Source organism: Anoplopoma fimbria, chromosome 7, assembly GCF_027596085.1.
Source record: "Anoplopoma fimbria isolate UVic2021 breed Golden Eagle Sablefish chromosome 7, Afim_UVic_2022, whole genome shotgun sequence".
Lineage (NCBI taxonomy): Eukaryota > Metazoa > Chordata > Actinopteri > Perciformes > Anoplopomatidae > Anoplopoma > Anoplopoma fimbria.
In genome coordinates, this window is record NC_072455.1 from 18,426,703 (window position 1) to 18,453,146 (window position 26,444).

The 26,444-nt window shown below is 38.8% G+C and overlaps 1 protein-coding gene across 2 annotated transcripts; it reads left to right on the forward strand.

Moving 5' to 3' along the window:
* The first annotated feature begins 3,920 nt into the window (after positions 1-3,920).
* LOC129093603 (caspase activity and apoptosis inhibitor 1) lies at positions 3,921-7,736 on the forward strand. 2 transcript variants are annotated; one of them, XM_054601670.1, is made up of 6 exons: positions 3,921-4,107; positions 5,215-5,409; positions 6,338-6,422; positions 6,543-6,600; positions 6,718-6,785; positions 6,903-7,736. In XM_054601670.1, the coding sequence occupies exons 1-6, from the start codon at positions 4,003-4,005 to the stop codon at positions 7,394-7,396; spliced, it is 1,005 nt and encodes a 334-aa protein (XP_054457645.1). In that variant the 5' UTR covers positions 3,921-4,002; the 3' UTR covers positions 7,397-7,736. The 2 variants fall into 2 exon arrangements, with proteins under 2 accessions (XP_054457645.1, XP_054457646.1); XM_054601671.1 differs by having other exon boundaries at positions 5,218-5,409; positions 6,903-7,734.
* Positions 7,737-26,444: the final 18,708 nt, after the last annotated feature.

Below are 26,444 nucleotides of genomic sequence, written 5' to 3' on the forward strand. Positions count from 1 at the left end.
GCGTCTTTAAAATATTCATGAGCCCACTGAGGTTTGAATTAGACATGTTAAAGTGCACCAAGTGTACAGCCTTGTTGGAATAAGACAAACAATTAGGAGCTTTGAGGGTAGTCGTGATTCAAATTTTGAGACATTTCTGTCTAAAGGACATTTAGGAGAAGTTTCCAAGATTAAAGTCAAAGTAAATTAAGAGTATATGTCTAAAGTAGTTCAAGACACCTTGACTTTGCTCTCCACCGTCGAATACATTCAAAAATAAATTACGATACAAAATGTAATAGTTTCAGTTGACAAAACAACTAAATGTCAATTTTTAAACTTTGCATAGCAACTAAAGGACTTTGCATCCATAAAAGTTGAGGACTGTGTGAAACTGTCGTGTTTAATTAAGATTGTTTCATCAACTGTTGTTTGTAAAGTTACAATCTTTAAGATTTTCATGAAATCACCTTATTTTTGATACATTTTATGGTCAGCATTTTGTTGCCAATAGCCATTAACTGAACTTTCAACAAGGCAAGTCAGTGGTAGATACATTGCTTATATCAAAAGAAGCACCTCTAAAAAGTTGAGTAGAGTACAAAATGTTATCCACTGATTAGAAGTTCACACCTACTGACAACTAATACCTTAGTTAAATGTAATTGGTGACAACTGTCAACTGCTGGACAAAGCTGTTTAAGGATACTTTTCACTTTTGCTGTCGAGCTGCTATGACTCGTCGGCCATAGGAGGAGATTTTTTGGAAGACTCATCTCCAAACCCTTCAGTGATGGGGCCATTATTTATATAGCTACATCTTTGGACCAGTGTCATGATATTAGGAAATCTCAATGTCAGTGGTCTTTCAAGAAACTCAATCTCAAAGGACTAGACATGAGATTTAGTTAAGTAGGCTCAGACATGGCTTTGAGTAGATTTTTATGCCACTTTGAGTGGAAAGATGTGTGCTATGTTGGTCAAACGACCTCCAGCTGTACTGCTGGGCTACTGGATCCCTATAAGTGACTAGCTTTTTAAGACACAGCAAAATAGACCACATGAGAAATTCCCATGTTGTCTCATCCTCAAATCTTAAATAAAACTATGCATTCGCACTTAAAAACAGCTTAAACCTCACGGTGGTAAAAATAATTGGTATTTTATATAGTAATGGGAATAATTGGCAAACAATAGACAAAGCTTTAAAGCAAAGCATCATCTGAGGCTTGGTCTTAGATATGTGTCAAGTGATCGACAGTTGAAATGTACAGCTCTACTCTCAGTTGGCAGAGAAGTTGTTATTCTGCACCAAACAATCCCAGTGTCAATACGTGTTGATTTGTGAAGGACAGGTGTTGATTGGAGGGTTGTCTTTTCACACATAACACTTATATGGGTTCAAGAAAGGTGTTCAGAAGTGCTCAAATGAGCCATTGTGATGAGTGTGGAGGTAATTGAGCACTAGCATGTGCGTGATTTGTGTGTTACAAATTAAATAAATTAACACAGATTTTCTGTGAAAATTATTTTGAATATGTCTTATTGATAAGCAGTCCGGAATGATTATACACATGATGCTATATATTTATATATAAAGTGCAAATTCCAAACAGAAGAATGTTGGCAAATCATTGTATGTGCTTGCTCCATTACAGCTGTAAAATCATAAAACGTATCAAGGCCTGAAAACAATGTAGATCCCCGATGAAACTACACACACAGACGCAAACAGACATTACTTCATTGTTTTTCCTGCTCTAGATTGAGCTGATTTATTTGGTATTGTGTGGGTTTTTTTGTCTTTGAGTTTGTTTTCATTTAGTTTCTTATCCACTGCTGTTCTTGTTTTCCTTGCTTGTTTTCTTTGGTTTGAGCTCATCTAGCTTTTTAATCTCACATTAAGTAATTAATAAATCCAATTGTTGCTTCTTTCTGTGATTCATCATTCGACTAAATGAAAAAAATAAGCTAAACTCACTGGTGCACATCTCTTGATTAGCCACATTCCCTCATTAGACAAGATAGCCTTGATGTGTATTCAACAGACAATCTATTGAAGACAACGTGAGAATCATAAAATAGTGTTTCTATGAGCAGCCTCTAATTTAGGAATAGAATAATGTACTATTGTGAAGTGTCTCCTATCACAGAACTCTCCTACGTAATTTTAATATTGGTTTAGCTATACGTTCCCAAATGTCCACACTCATACAGAATGTGGTTGTTTTTCGGGTCCTCTTCATGGCTCTCAAACGCAACGTCCCCTTCAACAGTGCCTGCTCCATCATTGCCCTTTTAACGAGGTGATATCCAGACACATGGGAGCAGATGTTGCAAAGAAAACACATTTTGACGTGATTGTGATCGATGCTCACCTCCTACCATATCCACCGCATAATTTGGCGGATGGCATCAGGATAACAACCTGCATTATGTGGAGACAGCTGTCGCCATGGCGCCCGGGCAGCCATTGCATTGGCTCCTGCCTCCTCTTAGGCAGAGGCGGGGAAGCCAATTAGAGTGATTTACAACTTGCTTGTGTCGTCACCACCTTGAAACCTGAGTCTCGGTCCAGCTAGAGAGAAATGCATGGCTACATTTGTGGTAATAAGGATGACGTACTGACCAGAGTTGTTTCTAAGTGAAATGTAATGTAATTCTGCTCCAAACGGGAGATCGTTTTTGTTCTTTAAGTAAAGTAAATAGATTGTTTAGTTGATATATGGATTGTGTTGCTCTGTGTTGTTGCTGATATACTGTATGAATGTTATAGTATGATGTAGAAATATGTACCTGTCTGAGGATATCTATCCTCCAAATTCAGTCTTAAGTGCAGTGTTTTGTGATCATGTCAGAGAATGTGATCATATCTGTGAATGTATCTTTTGATTCCAAATGTTAATATCCCCAGAAAAACATCCCTACGTCACATTTTACATATGTTCAAGTCACAGTATTATTTATCTACGGGTCTTGCATAATGCACTTAAGCAGCTATAGACAGTACATTTTCATATGTCTCTTTGTTTTGCATAATTATTGCTATAGCCTAAGTTCTGCAAACATTTGCTACGTGTGTGTCATCATTATTCAACTACAAAATCCTTTGTAAATTCCTTTGAAAAAAACATGCATTGACAATAAGGATAGTGCTGTCTGATTTGAAATGGGAAAACCTGAACGATCTAAATGAGCAGCGGCAGCGGGTTTGAAGGTTTTTGAAGTAATGAATCCGATGAAATGGTGAGGCAGATGGAAACTGGGAGATGGCAAGACCGTGTGAAAAAACAGGAAGAGGACCTGTGATTGACTGTCACGAGTAATCCGAGCAAGCTTTGAAGTGTAAAATGTTGATAGGGATACAGTTTGAATGTATTTGCACTTCCATCAACAGCTTGAGAGGTCACAGGAACGGCACATCAAGGCTCAGTAACAGATACAGACAGACATACTGTATGATACCACATCAGTCTTTGTTGTTGTGGCGGCCAGAAGGCGACTTGTTAGTTGGAATATGGGAACTTAAAGCTAGAGTCAATAATTATGCTTATGGACATATTGTCATAGTCTAGCACTGTCAAGCTCATGTAATAAGTATTGTAGTAAATACAGTAAATTTTAAAGGGAATCTTGATCCACGTTTTAAGGCAATTCTGAATTTATCTACAGTAGATTAGTAACTATGTAAGATGTAATAACACTACTAAAGTTGTGGGATAAATAAATAAATAAATAAATAAACACTGTTTCATAATAACAAAGCTTAACATGGAATATATGTAAGGAATGTGCCTTTTTCTTGGTAAATTGAGAAAATACAGATATGCAGTAACGCCCCAGTCCAGTAGGTGGCAGTAACTAAAAAAACAATGGCTGCTTTATCGCCGACACCAAAACAAGATGGCGTCGCTTGCTTATGACGTATTTTTTCCCGCGACATTCGACCACCCAACTCACAGGCAAGTGAGTCCACGGATAAACAGCTCTCTGCACAAGGTGCCGGTGTATTAACTTCGCAAAATGCTCAAAAAGAAATCAAGTAGCACCGAAAAGAAACGTAAACACTCGCAGTCTGAAGAACGGCATGAGAGCAATAAACGCAGGAGTGCGGAGTCCAACTTAGAGGTGAGATATTCAAGCTAATGCTAGCATGATGCTAATGTGATGTTTTGTTTGGACATCCTGAGGATCGTTAACATCTATTCCCCAAATAAAGACAATTGTGTTTTGTGATTTTTTTAACTTATCCACCAAACAAACATGGATTTCCTAAGCAAACAATACTAGATAGCTTGCTGTTTGTTTAGTTGTTGAAATACACACATGTATATATATATATATATATATATATATATATATATATATATATATATATATATATATACAGTACCAGTCAAAAGTTTGGACACACCTTCTCATTCAGTGGTTTATCTTTATTTTTTTCTACATTGTAGATTAATATTGAAGACATCCAAACTATGAAGGAATTATGTGGTAAACAAACAAATGCTCAACAAACCAGAATATGTTTTATATTTCAGATTCTTCAAAGTAGTTGAATGAGAAGGTGTGTCCAAACTTTTGACTGGTACTGTATGTTGTCAGACTTATGGTTTTGCCAGGCTGTTTTCAAAGAGATCTTGGTTATGCCGAACAGGGTGCAGGACTTAATAAGACAGTGGTACAGCTGTCTTTTCAAATATGAGTTGTTGTTGTAAATGTTTTGATAGTAGTAAGCTGTGTCCATTAATGGCATCAATGAGCTAAACCTTAAGTTAAACTGAAAAAAAAGAGGCTTTGGCCCCAGGATTGAAGATTTGACGTCACATTCAAGTAATAGATCTAACATATATTATAAAATAACATTTATACAAGGAGGACGAAATGTCAGAAACCCATCAGTTTGCCCTAATACGGAATCACAAACTACAACCTCCACATCCCTCCAAAACGATTTCCAAATAGAAAATTGAAAGGATTAGGTTTTATCTGTGTGTCTGTGTGTGTGTGTCTGTGTGTTACTGCATTCAGTTTAGCTAGATGTACCTGTCAGACACTCAACGTGAGTGTAGGTTCTACGGGAAACCTCTTTAACAATATAACTAACACTAAAAGTAAAAACAATCGCACTGTTTGATTTCACATGTCCTTCATGTAAAAGTAGCAGAGTATTTAGAACCTTCAACACCTTTTGAGGACACCGTGTGTGAGTAACACTTTGGTTTCCTAAAGCAGAAGGCCAAGGAGGAGCTCGCTGACGCAGAGCTGGACAGGATTGGCAGTGACATTGAGGAGGGCGGCCTTGACCTCAGCCTGCCGTTCCAGCCGATCACTGCTTATGTCACTGACAAGCGGGAGATGCTGGAGCAGTGTCTCCACGTGCTGGGGGAGAAGAAGCTACGGAAAATGCTGCCTGATGAACTCAAGGTGATTTGTGTTATTGTGTAAGCACCATGTTATGTAATCATTAATTCATGATCTCTCTCTATGTCTTATTTCTTTAAGACACCCTGTCTTATGACAATGTAAATTCTAGCAGTGTTTGAAACCCATTTTTCATAGACAAAGAAATGATCTCAAAACTATTGATCAAGGAGCGTTTGTGGACAAAAGGAAAAAGGTTTACCAAAACCAGCCTGATAAATGAGCCTCATTTCTCAACAGTTTCAATGAAGCTTTGGACTTCCTTAAATGTTGTCTTCAAGACGTCTGTCCACCACAAACCTAAAAAAAATATTTTGCCACCACGCCTTTATTTTTACTGACATTAGTTTCGGTTGTATGGACCTCATTTTGTGCTCTGGCAAGTGTTGTATTTCAACATGTATGGCCATATTTTGGACTGTTTGCTACATTCCAACAGCAACAGCTTTGGCTGAAAAAGCAGCACCTTGATCACTAGTGATCATTTCATGAAAAGGTTTGTCCCATCTTTTTGTAGGCATATATTGTAATGTGTTACATATAATTGTTATATTTTAATAATACTGATTGTAACTGATTGAATGTCACCTTATCTACATTTTAGTTTCCCAGATCACCTCAAAAATCGGTAGTTGGATAGATAATTACTGCTGTTAGTATTTATCTTTTTTTACTACATGTTTAGTTTCTGGTAATATTTTTTATCTATAGCTATAAACTAGCTATGGAGCTGTATAGTAAAATGGCAAAGTTAAAGACATAACCAATGTTGTGCCCACTCTAGAAAGCATATTCATTTCTTGATTTATAAAGTGATAATGGATATATATTACGGATAGAGAAGTAATGCTATAGGCTTCTGATGTTTGCTTGGGAGGCTATTTTAACAGCCCATCATCAAAGATACAATTAAACACATTCTCATTCACAGGACTGTAGTTTAGAGGAAATCCAAAACATGTGCTGGGAGCAACTTGAGCCGATCTCAGAGAAAAATGTTATGCGGATCTTAGCAGGTAAGACTTGAGGCCAGTTTGGAAAATGTTTCACAGCTACATACGTTCTGGAAAAAATAAATATCTTGCAACAATCCTCGTATTGCAAACAAATCATTAACTTAAAGCTGTTGCTTCTAGGGGAAGAACTGACATCTGGGAGTAGCGACGAAAAAACAGAAGAGACTTTGGAAAGCCAGTGAGTCAACAGTTCGCTAACTTATTCTGGGCACAATTTGTGAATGACAGTAGTGTGTTTTTAGGCTTTTCATATACTTCTATGCGTTTATTTATTTTATTTTTTTAACCCAACAAGGCAAGACAATAATGTGGACTCCACATCTTGCCTGAAAGAAACTGCAAAAGCTGAGGACCCTAAGCAAGGTAATTAATATGTAAAGTGCTGAAAGATAATCCCTCAAGCACTCAATTTAAAACTCAAAGACGGAAAAAAAGAGTTTAAATTTTAGATGTAAAATCTTGGTGTAATGTTCCTTACAGAGGGTGTTGGTTCCGGCGAGGAGAGTGACGTCCTAAGCATAAACGCAGACACTTACGATAGTGACATAGAGGGACCCAAAGAGGAGCAGACTGTTAAAGCTGTTGACGGGGCAGTGAAAGTAGCTCACAGCAGCAAGGATGGAGCTGACCCGGTTGTAAACCCAGTCCCGGCAAATCCTGAGCCCCCCACAGGCTCTCAACCAACGGAAGCAAAGAAAGACATCTTAAGCGACATCGACAAAAGTGTCTGTGAGATTTTAGCTATTTCATCCTCTTCAAGCAAAGAGGAAGCTAAAGAACAGAGTTTACCTCCGCAGTCCACAGAAGTCGCTTTACCTGTTCAAGGCGGACCTGTTTCAGGTCGTGCACCTGCAGCATGTCCGCCGTCAATTCAGCAACTGGAGCTTCTGGAGTTAGAAATGAGGGCGAGGGCCATCAAGGCCCTGATGAAAGCAAGTGATGGGAAAAAGCCTTGTGTTGCAAAAAATGTGTAGCGTGCCTTTTTTGTTGTTTGTTGAATTATACAGTTGACAACATTTTCAACATATGACTGATTGTCTATTTTAAACCCCTGATTTATTGTTTAGAGTGTACCGTTCAAACCATGTTTACGCCATATTGGAATGGTGCTGCAGATTATTTAATAAACATCAAACACCCGAAGCCGCGTCCTACACCTACTGAATCAACTTCTTCTGGGATAATTAACACGTTTCCTAATGTATTTTTCTCTCTGGCCACTAGAGAGCAGTGTTTACCTGCTGTGGCATATTCATGGTAATGAGTCCGACGTGCAGAGGAGAGCAAGATATTATTTATCTGCTCAAATTACAGTCAAAAATTGAAGAACAGAATTAAGTTTTCTTAGTTACAATGTTAATTAGTTGTACTGCTACAGATTTTTTTTTTTTTTATCAATGCAGGAGGGAATATCAGAAATGTTTTTTTTTTATTTTTTAAATGGCTTGGCTTTGCCAGCCAAAGTAGGTGGCAGCAGTGTTTTGCTGTCATTTACAGTAGAGAAACACACCTGCAGTATTTCTCCACTGAACACCTGTTTGACTTGTCAGGCTGAAGTATGCACAGTAAGAGCATGCACTGCCTCTCTCTTTCATATTTGCATCTTCTTAATGTTGAGGTTGGTTTCTAACAACCGGTAAGGCAAAGACAGCAGGAAATAGTCCCCATGGCATAAAATACAGAGAATCCCAAAAAGGAAATGAGTCCAGCTGTCCCCACCTATACATCAACTTAACCTGCCAGAGCTACGTTAAAATGTTTTCCATACGTCTGTGTAGCTGCAGGAATTAATAGCTGCAGGAATTAATAGCATCCTCTCCCTTAATGTAGCATATTTACTGTAATTTATTCTGAATCTGCTTTGTTCTAGTATAAACTGTAAAGCTGTGCTATGTGTGCAATTATATGCAGATGCATCGCCAAACGGCTCTGTACCCCACTACCCTAAAGGATACAATGTAACGTATGATAAGAAGCCAGTTGCCTCCTGGGTATTTGCATTTAAAAGGGTTATTTCATGGGAGGAACAACGGTGGGGAGGTATTCTTGTACATGCAGGTATCTTTGTACTCGATAATTATTTGAAGAGTGAAATGTCCACTTAGGAAAACCATTCTAAAGTGCTCATAGTGCCTATAATTGGTGAGTTTGTATCTGTTCCATTTAACTGCTATTGGAATGCCAATTATGATTTGGAATGAGCAGACAAATGGCTTTTTAAGCAGACATCAAAATGAGTAGCCTGAAAAAAATATTGATGGAGATGATACTTTGTGATTTCAAATGAACCTCATGATCCGTGTTCAAATATTGATGTATGATGCTTCCATGAATGATGCAGTGATGAAAGTCGAAAACAAGTTCTGCAAAAAGTTTCTGTGCTCACTACTTCATCTGTTGAATAGCCTCACCTGACATTCCCCTCTTTGTTGCAACCAAGGCTCGTTTGCTACTCTCCATGATTATTAATATTACTTTAGGGTTGTTCATCCTCTCACCTCTATGTTTAACTTTCTCTGTGTGAAAACTCTCTCAGAACCTTAAGAGACTCTATGTTCCTCCAAAGTCAAGTTTTCTAGGTGGAGCCCCTGAAATGGTAAGTGGAATGACGTGGTGCAAAGTCCAAGTTAAAAGACAGATGTGATTGTGCATTTATCGTACTGTAGGTTCACTTTCTTGTGTTGGAAAATATTAAGAGTGTTTTTACGTTGTGTTCAGTTTTTGTCTGTCTTTGGGTCTGTTAGGCCAACACCTTGGTTCAGAATTAAATATCTCAATTACTCAATGGATGCCACTACAATTTGTACTGTCACCCGTGGTCCTCAGAATATGAATAATACTTTTCATCTAGCTCTGCCAATAACCGGTAAAATGTCCTCTCGTCCTTCATGTCACAAACATTTAACATGAAAAATGAATGGCTCAGGTCCTGTTCGCCTCAAATGTACGTGAAGCATTATAATGTTGCGTGCCTGACATGCTAACATAAATGCCAACTTGCACATGCAGACTATAACGTTTAGAATCAAATGCTAACTGCAGTAACCGTGCTAACTGTAGTATCCTGGTGCGCAGATGTTTGCTGTAAATCGAGCTGAACAATATGCAATACTTCACATGCTAAATGATAGCATGTACATGCAAACATTAACACTTAGAAATACATGTAACTGTAGTATCCTAGCTCGTTGATGTGTGCTCCAAGTACTGTTCACTGACTTTGCTGTTGCTAAGCAAAAAGAGGGCCTACCGCTTCCCTCCCTGTTGTTTGTTTAGGTGCACATTGCTGCTATTGTGATATTTACAATATTTATTATTTATTTATTTGAGACACATTTTTTGTGCTTTTATTTTTATTTCTTTTATCAGATTTTGCGTTTTTAGGGTGAATTTATCCTAATATTTGTGCTTTGTTCTTAGCAGCCGCAGGTATGAGTTGCTGGAAGCGTAAGCATATTTGACTAAATGGTATTGAAAACTGTTTGTTTTGTTTATTTGTTTTTAGTTATAGTAAGTAAAACAAAAGTCACAAAAAAAGTCATAGTATTGTATGTCGAAAAAAGTCACAAAAAATGATTAGTTGGTTCAACTTAAAAATCATTAGTTAGGTATACTCAAAAACCATTAGTTAGGTTAACTCAAACCTATTTTTTTTAATCAGAACACATCCTGTTTGAATGAATAAAATAATTATCTTCAAATTTCCTCTAGCGCATCTCTTCTTTCTGCAGCAAGACATTATGAGCCAGCACCTCATGCTGACAGGCAATAAATAACTTAGCACCTCTGTCTGACTAAATTAATTGATTTCCCCAAGCAATGACTCATCAGACACATTTAATTTCCTTCAAGTTTCAGACAGGGTTTTCCTTAAAGTAGAAGAGGTGTTTTATGTTGAATGTAGTTGGTTTCGATTAAATGTGCAATTCTGTATTATTGCTGTGCATTGGCAATAATCATGATTGCCTTTCTATTTAAGATTGTTTGAACTAGATGTGATAAGTAATTTGAATGTGTTCCACTGTTGGCTTTGTGCTCGTGGAAAAATAGATCCTTCTGTTCCCTGTTGTGTCCTCCTCTCATTGAATGGAAAAAAAATTCACCATTAGGGTAGTTTCATCTCAGATATGCAGCACATTTACTCACCACGTTCATAAATGCTACTTTTTTTTTCGCAAAGAGGCAAAAGCTTAGCAGGGCCCTTTTTGAAAAAATGTGAAGTGGGCGATTGTACTCTGGTGCTATTTGAAAAGAAAAGCTCCTTTTTTTTTTTATTCCCACTCCAAAATCCCTGAAAAAGATTTGAACATTTGATATTCCACTCCTGTAGTTTCTACATTTTGAGAAAATTCCTCTTCGGGACTCGTCTGACATCTGACTTTTAGATTCCATGCTACTCTCATCGCATTGGGTCGTCCCCCCGTCCATCTCAACTTCAGGGTCTGCATTTAAATGGTGCATTAATACCATCAAACAACCATTGAAATTCTGTCAGGTAGACCAGCGAGCCAATAAAGCAAAATGCTTTTGAAGAATATCAGAGCTATCAGGCGGGATGGATGACCTCGCACAATCAAATCCTTATAATCAAATGAAATATCACCATTTTACATCAAAGCCAATTCCCACTGCAACATGATCAACAAGCTCAATCCTAGAATATAGGTACTTTCTCTCCAAATTATTCTGGTCGATAGCCTCAAGTGAATAGATTTTACAACTAATAGAGTAGGCTCAGTGTAAAACCGTGTGCTTTTTAAATGTTCATGTAATCTGGTTAATCTTCAACCAGTAAATGACTGATTCCCAATGAAATGAGTATGCAGACTGCAACCCTGATCTATGGTAGTATGAAAAGATTAAGCACTCCTTTGAGAATGAATGGCAATAGTGCCCAAGATAATTATGGGAGCATCAGATTATGTTGTTTTCTCTGCATCAATAACACAGAACACACTGACGCTCATTTGGTTATACAAACTATAAAACAACTTTCACGTCAAATGAAATGCACATCTTTAAACATTCTTTCAAAATGCCCAGTGGAAAAACATTGATTACTTTTTCAGCCTTGTTAATTTGATAAAGATAATCACAAACATATATTTTACTATGTGGATGTGTATTAATTGTGAATGATTATTATTTTAACTATTATTTCACATCTGTTGATTTTATTTTAATTTAAAAAAAAAAGAAGAAAAGAGGTAAGATGAAGTAGTGTCCAGGTAATGCAAAGCACAAGGATTGAAAATATGGTATAAATACATACACAGAACTATGGTAGGACAAGCAGCAAACTGAAAAATAAAATAGTTTAACTTGTTTAAGATGATAAATATAATTCAGGAAATGGAAGAAACAAAACTAAAGCAATAACTAGCATTGGCTACAGCAGTGCTTTAGCTCCTTTTTGAGGGAAATCTTACTGGATTTGTCAAAATACTGTACTGTAAGAACAACAAACACTACATGATAAAAACCCCTCAGTAAACTGTAATGGAATATATACTGATAGAATGAACATATTTTTAAAGACAAAGAAATGTGAAGAATAAACTCTAAAGCCATTCTATATCCTGGTTCTTTAAACTAATCACAGTTTTTGTGAAGCTAAGCTTCAAACAGCTGTCTGGATATAGTCCCAGCTGTCCTATGAACAGCAATGGACCACCAAAGTGTCCCCCAGACAGATGATGGATCACTGCACGCAGCCCTGGTAACTCACACTTTTATGATGCTAGGTTCAGACTACACCATGTGTGCCAGGGTTGGAAGACATTGAACTGTCAAATCCTGGTGGGGTGCCATTTATTTATTTTTATTTTGATGATTTATTTCCCACAGAGGCACAACAGAACTGAGCCAAGTAAATTACTTTTGTCAAAGTTGTGATAAAACTGTCAAATTGCTTCCAACCACCAGCTGGCAAGCAGTTGTATTACATAAGTAATTGTCAAAAGGAATGTCAGGAGAGGAGTATATTGCTCCATGAGTTTCTGTCTCTTTCCATGAGGGTTTTACGTTCCTTGCCTTACTTTAATGACCTTGTCGTGTGTTTTAACTACTGCAGCATGAAGCTCTTGGGGGTGAAGGCATACTGTAGTTACAAGGAGTCGACGTTAATCTGGACTTTATTTCTTTCATTTTCAAGTGGGACATCAACCGTTTTGAACACCGCTTTTGAATTTCTCTTTTGGTTTCTGTTTCTGTAACACATCTCTGTTACACCTTCTTTTTATGGCCCACAATGACAAATTAGACAAGTGTGATCTATCATTATTGATGGCTGATAACTAGTTTTTTTTGTAGAACCAAACAACCTTCCAGAAGTGGAAAAGGTATGAAAGATCATAAACCAAGACATGTGAAATATGTCGTCTTAGCCACCTAAATAATTATACAATAGACATGAGTCATATAACCAATAAACCAATTCACACAAAAGCTTACCCTGACGCCTTCAAGCACCAACACAATACTCTCCTCTTCTTCATCACAACATATGAATGCAGTGCTGTTTCAGTTGCACTTTTTTGATAGCCGATTTAGCGGCCAGTGTGTGCCTTTCGCTTTCCCAAACCTATTGCTCATCCCTTTCTCTGATTGTGAGGGGTTATACATAAATGGTACTTTTACAACCTGAATGGTATTAAAAACAAAATGATGAATTGGTTTTACTAGTCGATGTACAATTTCAAGTGCTTCACTGAGTAGAAAGACAAAGGAAGAAATGCTAAATGCTAGACAATAACTGGCTAACTTAGATTGTTCATGTTACTCTAGTTTGTTGCATCAGCTACATATATCTATATATCTGTATCTTTGTCTGTCTGCCTGTTTATAGATATATAGAGAGATGATGTGACAAACATTACTAAACACGTAATGAGCTTCTCAAGTTTTGTCTTCGAAAGTGAGGTCAACATATCTGAAATGTTAAAGTGTGCACGTATTCAATGAGGAATTGAGGGAACAGATGTTAAAATGTCATTTCTGATACCTCAGCAGGAACAGGTGTTACTGGGCATGCTGATGGATGGAGTCTGCATGCTGGGAGGAAAAGAGTCGGCTGTTCATCTCCCGAGTCCAAGTGCCTGAAGCTTCTGGATCGGCTCCAACTCCTCGGGACCTGCGCAGACTGCCTGAAGCGGTAAGTTTGCACAAAGTGTGGCTGCACATTGTTATTCATTTGTTGATGCCCTCTGCAAATAAGTCAGTGTGAAACAATGTTTGCATATGCATTCAAATGCAAAAATATCCTCGTCAAATTCATTTGTGCTGTGTGGTTTTGAGCTTAAGAAATCAACAATTGTCAGAGGCTAAAATTGTTTAGGCACACGAAAAGCGACTTCCTTGGAATTAATCAAGGTGAGTTTGAAGTGACTGCCACATTAATCAACATTCCCTTGCCATTCAGTTTAATCTGGCCCAACCCAAACTAATCAGTAGCGGGCAATGCAGCCCTCTTAGGACTTCACAATTGAGCTTTGATGCCGTTTGTCCTGCAAAGATGAATTGACAATCACTTTGCTCAATTAAAGGTCATATGGAAGTGATGAGTCACTTCAAAAATCAACATCCTAAAACCAAAAGATCCATCATGAGTCACTCTGTATTCACGGCAAATGTCCACCTTCGATGGTGCCGCTCAGTATTGATAAACTCACCTATTCCGACGTGACTCATTAGTCACAGAGGTAATGGTATGTCATAATAGAGCGATCAGTATTCAGGGGGTGAGTGATGACTGCGGCTTAAGACATGCCAGCGTTGATGTAGTACATGTCGGTTCAGAGTAGGGTTGGTATTTGCAGTAGGGGCCAAAAAGATGCCCACCGTATCTCTGTTTACTCCGTTCCCAAAGGTAAACAAACAGCATCCTGCCACTGAGATTTAGACTCGGCATTCACCAAAGCCTTTTTTTTTAATTTATTTTCGATAGCTGAGAAGTCATAACAGCTATTTTGGATGTTTTATCAAAGCTTTATCATCCTTCCGCCAGACTCATTACACGGATGCAGAGACGGCATAATAAAATTGTGACTTAATCAAAACCTAGCAGGCCTCCATAGTAATGGCTCCCCACAGCAGAATATGTGTAACAGTCGGGCAGGGGCTACTGTTGTACTTAACCTCATCAAGGACCATTTAGCTGATGTAGGACATAGATGCTGAGATGAGGGGAAGCTAGAGGGCTCTTTGTTATTTTCAATTTATGCATGATGAAATGAGTCAGCAGTTTAGAGGTAATTACAATAGAACATTTTATTACACGATATTCTGTATGAAGAAAAAGTTGTGTGTTATTTCTATTTCTTTTGGACAGCCTTAATGTTGAACAGAAAACCTAAAAAAGCTCCAACAAAGTGCCTCACATATCGCTGCACAGGTAACGCAAGATTCAGGTTTCAAGTCTGAGCAAAGGACACTTGCAGTATTTTTACACTGGGGTTGAAAATTTTCCGAAGTGATGTGCAAGTGTCTGTTTCTGTAATGGGCTATGCCATGGGAATGTTTCCATGGTAACATGGCAAAGGCGCTAGTACAGCTCAATGCCGCTCTCTGGGGAGTATCTGGGGAGCTTTTGCTTAGTGGGAAACGATGATAATAGTGCAGAATGTTGGATAAAGAGTCTTGGATAAAACTCAACTGGGGAAGACTAACCTCTTCATATTGCAGGGAAAGATGACAACGTTCATCTTCTTTTGCACAGTCTTTTACTGGTTTAAAAAAACCAAAACAGTTTCCCTAGTTACCATACTATGGATTGTTCTGTATCCATTGCTTTCATTTTTGTAATTTCATGAATCGCACTTTGACAGACAATGAGGGTAACTCTTGAAGCACAAAGAGCACAGAAAGACACATATTTCTTATATTTTCTGATGAGGTTTATGAATGTATTTAGCTGTGACAGTTTTTTTTTAACAGAAGAAGTGTCTTTTTTGCACGTTTTGTGGAAAATAGTTGTCACTCATGTATATTAGAAATGCCTGATCCCAGTTGTTCACACAGTGGTTTTAGAAAGTAGCAGCCACAGTCTGTAAAACTATTTGACCTGGTGACTGCTCTTGCAGTGAGAAACCTCTGCTTAAATCAGATACCTGTTTATACCCCACCGGCACACTGTTGCTCTTTTCCCAGTGCTGATACGCGCGCAAATGTGCGTGTTGTTCGGTGTTAGATGTCGGATTCCAGCAGCTTAGAAAACACAGCTTTGTATTAGATCACAACTGTGCATAAATTACATGCGCAGCGAGTATTAGGCGTGGAGAAATGGCTGAAGACTGAAACTCTTTGGAGTTGAAAATGTCACATTAATTTCAAACATTACCCCCTGCTGAAAGACTTAATGAAGAAGCCCATTAGAATGTCATACCTGCTTACTTGTGAATTTTGTAGAAAGTTTATTTGATATGTCTGAGTCAATTATCCAAAGTCTTTGTGATAAGGAACTGCTCAGTGAACCTGAACCCCCCCGGTTCTTCTCTGGGAGCACTTGGATATTTCATACGCGGCTGTGCTTTGAATAATTTCCAGGCGGAAACTTGTCTCTGGCAAGGCACTCTATTTTCCCCCTGCCAGCTTAAAGGTTTTGTCCTTGACGTCACTTTGCAAAGTGAGCAACTGATACAAAATAAAGACTTAAAAATGTGTTTTAAGAGGAGCCTTTGCTGCTTTTCTTCTAGACCATGCGCATAAAGAGACTGTATTAATAAAGAGACAGGGTTTGGGGAAAAATTCAGTCAAGTAATAGTTTCAAGACTTTTAAATGGAACAAAATGCATTTTTTTTTTTACTTTTCTTGAAAGCTTCCTTTTCTGTTTTAATACAAATGTTACTTTATGGTGCCGCACTGTGAATTACTCTTCATGGTTTAAAGGGATAATCTTGCAATTTAGTTCCTTTTATATTGGAGGACCTGCAACAGATTTAGAAAAAAGAAGAGTAGTTAAAATTGCAGCAGAGGCCACCCTATCCCGGCTTTCAGTTCCCTAAAACTCTGGGGCCTACATTTCCCATAATGCAGCTGGAGGTCCCTGAGCTGCTTTAACAGGTACTCCTAATGACACATCTATGTGTGAAAGTGCTAAATATATTTACGTTACAAAAGATTAATGAATTAATAATCCAACCATTAATTTCTATGTAACATACATTTTGGTCCAATATTTGCGTTGAGTTGTTGTGACTACTGGCCTACTTGTATTTAAACTCCATCAGAGTCATTCTCATTTGTCAGCATTCTCACGGTGGAGTTTTGTCTCTCTGTGGACGTGGAGCATTTCATGTCCTCCTCCGACACATTGCCAGAGTGCTGGGACAAACACCGGATGAGTGACTAAGAAAACAATTCCCCTGGATATGCCCGTTGTCTCGCTCTTCCTCTCTAGCACGCTCTTTCTGTGTCTCTTCGGGGTTGAATCGCATTTCTCTTGCTTCCCTCCGATGTGTTTCTGTCATATATAGGTGCATGGGCACATACACACAGACAAACGCTCACTCCTCTGACACACACACACACACACACACACACACACACACACACACACACACACACACACAGTCTGACAAATCCCCCCTTATGCCAAAAAGTCGATAAATAAATGCATTGTCTCTTCACTTTCTGCTGTTGGCATCAGCCTGTCTAAATTGTCTGAGAAGGCAGTGGAGTGTGAAATTGAGTTCAGAACTGTACGCTGTGTGAGGGGGCATAAGATGAGCGTATGTTTGCTTATTTATTCATATTGCGGCTGCATTCAGTGGCGGTTTTGCAAGAGCGGGTCAGTTAAACACGTTGAGGTGTTGTTGGTGGAAATTTGACAAGTTTAAAGGAAGAGTCTTAGGCAGTGGCATTTTGGCTTTGCAAGGGGAGCAATAGGTTATTCATCTAAAGCGTAAATGAAGCTTTAAAGTGAAATTGTGTCCACTAAGTTTTGTATTTCTCCAGTCGCTGGGTGTTGTGAACCAGTGCGACTTCTTTTTGACAGTCACTATCATTGTTCTAAATGCCATCGACACTGAAGCTCATTCGTTGCATACAAAGCGAAAAGGTAATTTTACTTGAATCACTAGGTAGTGATTGAATAACTTCACAGTGATTTGCTCCTTCCTATTTCTGAAAAGATGAATTTCTTTCCAAAAGCCAAAGAGTTCATGCAAGAATAATAGCACCTGCCCACACTAATTTCCCAAGAACAAATGATTTTGCTTGAGAATGTAACTTTTGTGCCGCTTTCCCGAGATTTAATCAGAGGTATTACGCAAACCTCCCCTTCCTCAGCTCTTTTCTTGCCACTCTGTGATGAATGTGTTGTTACCGGATGATGTATGTTTATAGATTGCCAGGGATAGCTGCTGTTTTGAAGAGTTATAGCTTCCCCTCACATCACAGAAAGTGCCTCTATGCGAAAAATCAGTCAGGGATTTCAGGTTTGTCTCTCAATTTCACTGAGCACAACACATGATAAATGTGCATTTGTTTAAAAAAAAAAAAAAAAAAAAGACATCCCTAAACTTTGTTTCCAGACTTTTTGACAAGGCTGTTTGAATGTCAGCCCCCTCTATAGAGTCTGGCAGTCAGTGGAAAAACCATTCACGTATTACGTTTTTTTTTTTAAGATTAGCAGTGATTTAAGTGTCCTTCACTGTCGCCACATTCACCAGTATGGAGGTCGTCCTCTTGAACTTTTTTTTATTTTAGAGTGACAGAAATTGTAATGGCAGCATAAATCCTATCAAAGTCTTTGCATTCTCAGCATTACCTGTAAGAACTGTCCAGAGGTCAGCTGATAGTAGAGCATCCATTTTGGCTCATACAGCCCTCTCTGAGGCTAGGCATATAAGACATTTAGAAATGTAGGAAATAAGGTAACCCCATTATTTGACTTGTTTCCTCTTATCTACAATGTGAGAGACAATTTTACTGTTTAATACGTAGCATAAAGATGCAAAACGACAAATATATGAAACTTAAAACTGTTAACAACAAATGTTATGTTTAAATTTAGTTTTTCTCAACAAAAGGCGTGAATAACATTTAATGTATTTCCCTCATCACAAAGCACTTGCAAAATCCAACATTTTAGGATATTTTTTACATCTATGTTAAGTAGCTTGCTGTCTTCTTCATGGCCTTCGTTGGAACATTTCTACAATTATTTGCATTTTTCCGCCACAGACTGTCAGTCAGGACTGTTTATTGTGTTGTCCGTATGCCCTTGTGCACAAAACATGGACCCAGTCATAAAAACATCGCACCATAGTGCTGCCAGTGGTGCAAAATTCTACAAGGTACTAATACTCCCCCAAAAAAGCATCGTTGTCTAAACTTATCTACACCCATTACATTTAGATTGATGTCTAGCATTAAGAAATATATCTTCTGACATCTGAAATAAATAATGTGGCTAGGCTACAGGTTTCCATTCCTCAGTATCACTCAACATAGCCTACATATTAATGTATTATCATACCATTGAACACAATGTATAAGATCATAAACCTTGATATGGAGCGTCATCATGCCTGAGTGGAAAAAACAACGATAATTTATGTTAATCACAGTACCTTAAGGACAATTTGGCCATTATCTACTTTTAAGCATTTGCACTCATTAACTGAGTAAATAGACAATTACTGTCATACTAATTAATGTGTCATTTGGCCCCGTCTTTAATTTCTACAGAGCTTCCTTCTCCTATTACCGCGATACAATGACACGCAAACAAGCAAACAGATTGCATTTTATGCCATAGAAGTCGTTTGCCCTTTTCTCAAATGCAAAGTTGTTTTAATCTGGCTAATGATGTAATTAGTTGTTCTTTGAAAAAAAAAAAAAAAAAATCACTCTACATCTCTAATGCCTCTGCCTGTTTGATTTCCATAAGCTGTCACACTGAACGGAGAATATGTTCATCTTGACTGGCTCGAGGCTTGCTTTTTAGGCACATAATGAACACAAGCATGAAGAGATGCTCTTTAAGCATAATATATACTTTGATTGAACTGATCTGTTAACCGTCCATGCTATGGTGAGGAAATGCCACCTGTTTGCCAGCAAAACCCAGCCTGAAAATGTCACACTCTCTCAAAAATGGTTATCGTTGTTTATCTTTAACCATTTGCTTTTTGTTTTAACTGCACTACTTGCCTCACTTAGACATAACTGTGATGGTGTGTCAGTAGGAAATTATCAATGCATTGTTTCCAACCACTTCAAGTGTTACTTTTCACCTAGCCTGCTACATTTAAAGTCTAGTCTTTATTCCGTCTTATTTCTTTGAGTCTCAGAAAGCCAGCAGCTCCATAGACACTGACATTATACCAGTTACAGCCAGCAACCCCCTTGAAGTTTACTTGAATTAATATTTCAGTGCTGAATGGCAAGTTCGTCCTTAAACAAAAATGATTTTCCTTGACAACCTGAACAAGCGTTAAGCCAGTTAGAGGAGGTTTTGCCTCTTCAGAGCCCATTAAAGAGGTTTTAATGAGGGGAGAGTGGCAGGCGGCGGCAGACCCCCCACTAGGTTTTGATACAATGCACTGTCACCTCATTAAATCCTGATGAAGTTCAGAGATATTCCAGGACAGTTGTGAGACTTGTGTGTCACTCTGCCGACGCTCAGTCGCCATGGGGGCACTGCCGGGGGCCGGGGGTACCAGCTGGACTTGGCACCACAGCTTGGCCCTAGACTGTGATAATGGCCTCCCTGCTTCTTGTTCACATCACATGCTTTGTCACTTTAAACTGCTCTGTAATGGCCTTTATGGGCTGCCATGAATTCTGCAATAAAGAGAAGCATGGATGTAACGCAAACAGAATAGTAAGCAGGCTGGGACGTTTGCTAGGGAGGCCTGCCTTGTGGTTGATAGGCTGCTGGTTTGATGCGCTGAACTGACAGTGTCTAGTACTTCCCTAGATGATCAAGAATGCAAAGTTACAGGTGCCTTGTTTATTAACTCGATTGCTCCATGTCCAAAATCTCATTTTACCAGTTAAAGATCCATCTTTCCAATATAGTTCTTATATTTCAGTTAGTTAGTCTAAGTATATAAGAAAATATGTAATCTCACACTGTTTTGTTCTCACATAACAAGTACCTACGTACATATGAACTTTTTTACTTCACGTTACAAGAGAAAGTGTTTTTAGGATAGACGCTAATCCATGTGTGTTATATCGGGTGACATTGGGGTTCCTGGAGTGTCTTATTTCACTCTGATAGCATTACTAGCCTCCACAATACTATACATTCACTGTGCACGGTGTGAACGGGGCTGTATTATTTATTAATTTATTTTGACACAACCTGCCTCTAATGTAGTTAGTGATTGATGTGGTCCTTGGTCCAGAAAGTAATTCTTTGTTACTACTTTAGTAACTAAGCTTGTTAACCAGACAGGCTAACGATTGCAACTTATTCTACAGAAGATAAATACATTGTTTAATCAACTTCTTTCACTTTAGCTCTTGGGTTTTTGGGTTTGCAGAGGCTAAAAAAACCCCCACCCTCTGAATTAAACACTGCTTTGACATTTGGAGAAATCTGGCAACATGGCAACACTTTCAAGTTGTAGAAAAGCTGTCCCAGTCGGACTCCAGAAAAACGTAGACCTTGAGTTAGGAATACTTTAAATGAAAGAATATTAAGTGCCATTTATTTTACTAATGTTGTCATTTGATTTTATAATCAAAACTCTAGCTGAAAATGAGTATTCTTAACCTTCCAGTAGTCTCTGTGATTCAAATATCACAAGTTCCAAAACTAACAATACTAATTTAAATATTAAATGTTAGATTAAGCACCTCAACATAAGCTATAAGTGTTCTTGAGTTTGAAGAAAGGATTTCATTCTAAATTAAAAAAAGAACTGATAGACATTTTAAAACTCTATAATCTCTTGCTTTACTCAGAAATACATCAATTCCAGCGAAAAAGCATATAATAAATTGTTGTCTGGGGAAAAGAAAGCATATTAGTTTGCTCGCCTTGTATTTCGGTTTTGTGAACAAAACAATGAATATAAAAATATACAACAATATAATAATTATTTTTGTTTGAAATATGTAAAGTGTCCCAGCTCCTCGAATTAAGACGTTTTCAGCTCTGAGCAAAGCCATCGCTGAAAACAAACGTGCAAATCATGTCACCCTTCTGAGCCTATATTGTTTTTCAATTTGAATTAGAGCCTAAATGAAGCATTATGATACATGCACATCCCAGCCTTTTGCAGTTGCTGTTATTTTAATTACATTGAAGCATGGTTTAAGCAGAATAATTTAAGCCGGAATAATAGGACTGGAGAGGCTAATTGTAACGGCTTTCATTTTTCATTTGACTCAACCAGGAGGTATATTTAGGGCTGTTTGTATTTAGTATTCATGCTGAATATAATGCTGTTGAATGTTTTTAGATGCTTGAGTCTCAAGTTGAGGCCAAACTGTAGACAGGATAGAAATTAAATATGATAGAAATGAAACATTATCTATCTTTAACCGTCACACTGAGTTTTTCAATGCAGGAATGACATATCTGTTTTGTTTGTCTTTGCATTTTTACATGGCCCCAGGTTGTAAACAAGTGAATATCATAACTAGATATAGAGATACAGCAGGTGGGAAACAGTAGGCAATATATATTATTATATTATTTACCAATGCCTTGAGATAATTTCCTTTTTTGTTATGTTGAACTGCGTTGAACTGTGTGTAGTGTAAATAATGCAGTACATCTGAATACATCACCTATATCTTTTCCCAACTTGTATCACGTTATATTGGTTTACTTGTCTTGAGTTTTTATTTTAAGTGAAATAGTTGGAGACTAATCCCAGTGGAAAATGATAACCATTTCATGCCAATTGTGTTAAATCTGCTAATTTTTTGAACTACAGCTAAACAAAGTGTGTCTGTCTGTGTGCTTGGATGTGCTGTGATTGACAGAAGCCAGGTCTTAATGAGACCACGGAGAATTTAGTTTCATTTTGGAGTTAAATACATGAAAATCAGAGTCTGAGAAACTAGGTCTCAGATTTCCAACCTGGCTGTCACCTTGTTTTTCAACCTGTGCATAAATATAAAAATAAGATTTATGTTGATATTTTGAGACTATCACATAGGTGAAGAGATTTCTGAGGTGTTTCCAAACAACAAAGATAGACAACACCTTAGTTTTCTGTATCTCACCTTACACATACATCATTATTATATCACACTGCTGCAACATTAAATATGGATGAATTGATTTCGATCTTCTGGAGGAAAGTCCATATATTGTTGGTAATGTATTGTAACTACGGATTCTTTCAGTGTTGGCGTAGCCCTCTAAGAGCTGTCGCTGGGTTTCTCCCCGTGTGCACATACAGACGTGGCAATTTTTTTTGCAAACGTGTGCCCTGCATTGGGCTCTCTTGCGTCCGCATTTGCAATATTTATAGCCGTGTGAACATTTTCCTGCACCCACCATAAACCAGCGTGTCTTCAGATGGCGCAGGTGGAGCCAAAGGGGACCACAGATTAGAGGGCTATGCCTATACTCATAGAAACTGGAGTTGCAGTATGTAACTAACGTTCTATTTCGTATAGGCTTCGCCAGTAGGAGTGTCTCTATTCGGGTTTAGGGCGAAGCCTATGTAGTCTATGCCCCACTAAGACACCAAGGTCCGCTAGCAAATATGCGTAATAAGGCAGGGAGGCACCGATTGTGCCAAGATTTACACCATGTCAGCAAAGAAATATGTTTAACTCTCTACATACTGCACTGCCGCTACAGAAGAGTCCCAATGCAGCCCTCTAATCCTTGATGATCAGATTAGAGGCGTATCTTTGCACACGTAAAAGCGCCAGATCGAGCAGCGCTTCATCTGCCGTATAGCACATTTAACACTGAATGAGTCAGGAAGGCTTTAGATCTTGCAGAAACCGATACAAAGGGCATGGATAAGCCAAGGATGCCGCTGCGCAGATGTCTGCCTCGATCTTCCCTCGGAGGAAGGCTATGGATGAGGATAAAGTTCCTTTTGGTGTGCGCCTTGGGGGCAGGGTAACTGGTGCACGTAGCCCCTTGAAATTAGCCTTGAAAAACCATGTAATTATGGATAGCAGTAGCTGAAAGTTCATGACAGCGTCAGCACTCTAAGCTATGTGTCAAAAACCTGAGACTGTCACCGGTCGTGTTGGAATGTCACCATTAACTTGCCCTGATGGGTGTGACCAGCCCATTTACCCCAAATTGCTGTGCCATCGGTGTGCTTATGGATATGAATGCTAGTAAGTGCTGATGGACAGGTGGCACATGCATGGTAGACCTTGCCATCAGTCAATGAATGGGTGTGGATGGGTGAATGATGACATGTAGTGTTTAAGCTCTTTAAGTAGTGGAGAGACTATGAAGGCGCTGTACCATTCCATTTACCATTCCATTTACCACTTTGCTCCAGAAATGTTACCTCACCCTCTCCGCCTTCCTCGGCTGCTTAATGCATATGAGCTGTGGCGTTCTGGAGGAGTGGTCCAAACAGCCCACCAGGGGATATGGTACCATCCAACAGCTCCTGAGCTGAGGGTGAAGCTATGACTTTTAGGGCCTGCTTTTACGGTGCATCACCGTTTGCCATACCAAAATCTCTACACCTCCGTCGTAATCACCGAGGTGAGGTTCAGGACAGCTGTCACAGCGTTCCAGATGTCCGAGGGTAGCTCCGGGTGGAGAGCCTCGGGCTTAGTGGTCATGATGGAGAGAGTGGAGGACAGCCAGCCTGTCACAATGATCCTCATCTGGGATGTCCGGGTTAGTCGCAGGAGGAGATGTCCAGCTCATCTGTCGGCAACTTGCCATCGACTTTCAACACGAAGCATCAGGAAGTCCTCAGCTAGACACCACAGTTTATCTTAAGGGAAGCGGGCACAGACTGGCAAGTGGCCTACAGGGTATCTGTTAGGTAGATTGGAGGTACGACGGGAGGGAGAAGCCGATCTGGCAGCTGGTACACTGACAGACACCTCTGGACGTCTTCATCTCTTTAACTTCTCCATTGTTGACTGACTGATTGATGCTGAAGAAAAAATGGGAGCAGAACTATGGTCAGGCGGCTGGAATATAACGCAAGTGCGGACGTAAAAGAGGCCAGCATCAGATAGAAGTCCATGCAATAAAGAAGCAATAGAGACTAGCAAGCAATCTAAACTCAACGTTAAGCCATTCTCCACCCTTTTATCTTTCTTCATCTCCCAAGGTGAAACGTATGCCCCTTAGTAGACAAAGTAGGGCAAGCCTTTTAAAGTACTGAGGCGTCACGGATGAATATGAGGTAACAGAGAAGGCAGTATACTATTACAAGCATGCTTCACTGTCAGTAATATCAGTTTCTTGCATTTATGGTCTTAAGCTGGTATTTTAAAGTCAGTATGCCCTTGAGTTTGAGTGTGTAGTATTGTCAACAAATGCATGGCATGCTGTTAAGGAAGGAGCTGCATGCAGAGAGCTTTGGATTAAAAGAAAGATGGTCAGAACTGACAAGAGTTTGTCAGCAGAGTGAATAAGAAAGCAAAGCAAGGCAAATGAATGCTTATAGCATCCTTCAAACACAGGCAATGTGAACCGCTTCAGAGAAGGTAAAGCAATACATTTAAAAAAACACAACAAAGTAACAAAACTTAAAGCCATATATAACAATAGGCCGGCTATTTTATCAAAACGGATGTATTCGAAATAGCTAGGGATGATTTACCGCAATTAAATAATACTTATTAATGCTCCTCTAAACCGGCAGTGGCTCATTATTTGCCCGCTCAGGAGCAGCACAAACAAGCTGTTAATGCAACAATAAACCTTTATCATCTTTTAAGTTGATATGGCGAACTTGTTAGCATAAGGACGACTAAAGACATTCATCATATACGAAGGCTTCGTTGGGAGTCATGTTCTTGTCCACCTGATTAATTACATTCTAAAACCACTCTCCTTATAGCTGTTTCTGCTCTTCGCTGACATCTGAAGTTAACTTCTGGATCTTCAGCTGCTAAATGTTCCACTTTGTTTATCAGCTTGTTTCTAACTTTGTCTGTCTGTTGGTTCAGGACAGGGCAGGTAGCCCACTGTGGCCTTTGAGAGCTTTTTCACTGAAAGTGGCTACATTTGCAACCAAAAACTTAATCGGTGAGTGAATCAAAACCGTAAAGTTGCAGGCTTTAAAACTAAAGCAACGAGCTGAAAGAGGTTAAAACGCTCAGTAGAGCTGAGGGAAACTGTAACTTGGCTGTGGGTCCATCATAACGACCCCTTTTACGTTACACATAGTTATGTGAACCATTTTTGATATAGAAATACTGATCTTAAACTCTAACATTTTTAACTTTTTGTGGGTGATGTACTTTCAGCTCAGTCATCTTCTTTTGACTCATGTTTCAAAGCACCTGTATTTGGTTTTTCTGTGCTCTTCTAAAACTGACACAGAGCCATATTCACCTGTTGAGAAGCCTTCAGAATAGTTTTTGACAAAATTTGAAACCTTTTGCTCATTTCTTGTCATGTGAATCAGCAGGGAATTGCTCTGTTTGTATATTTGCTCTGTTTGCAATGATGTTTCAGTGACTATGAAACGTATTTCACCAAAAATACAGCCTTCCCAAGAGAAAAGAGTCTATGAGCTCTCCTCTGCCTAATTTCCCTGTTTACATGTTTAAAACCGTCTCCATTTGACAGCGGCCATTTGCCACTTTGGCATTTGTTTTAGCAATTACATACGACTCTCCTTTTTCATTCCCATTGCTTTTCAGTCATCTGGACAGAGACAGAAGGAGCAATTCTTCATAGCATTCTGCATGCCCACTTACTCACTAACAGAGGCACTGTTTGTAATTAGACCACTATTACTGTCTGCCAAATTACTGGTTGTTTTTCCTTCAGAAGCTTCAAAACCACCATATGCCTATATTTGCCAGTGAGAAACCGAAACGGCTTTGTCCATACTGGGAGAGATCCATAATTGATATTGTGAATTTCGTTTGAAATATGT

Bases quoted from the DNA above. Each gene is read 5' to 3' on its own strand.
- LOC129093603 (XM_054601670.1), top strand. From the start codon at position 4,003: ATGCTCAAAAAGAAATCAAGTAGCACCGAAAAGAAACGTAAACACTCG. The intron at 4,108-5,214 runs GTGAGATATTCA...GGTTTCCTAAAG, and splicing joins GTGCGGAGTCCAACTTAGAG to CAGAAGGCCAAGGAGGAGCT. The intron at 6,601-6,717 runs GTGAGTCAACAG...TAACCCAACAAG, and splicing joins GAAGAGACTTTGGAAAGCCA to GCAAGACAATAATGTGGACT.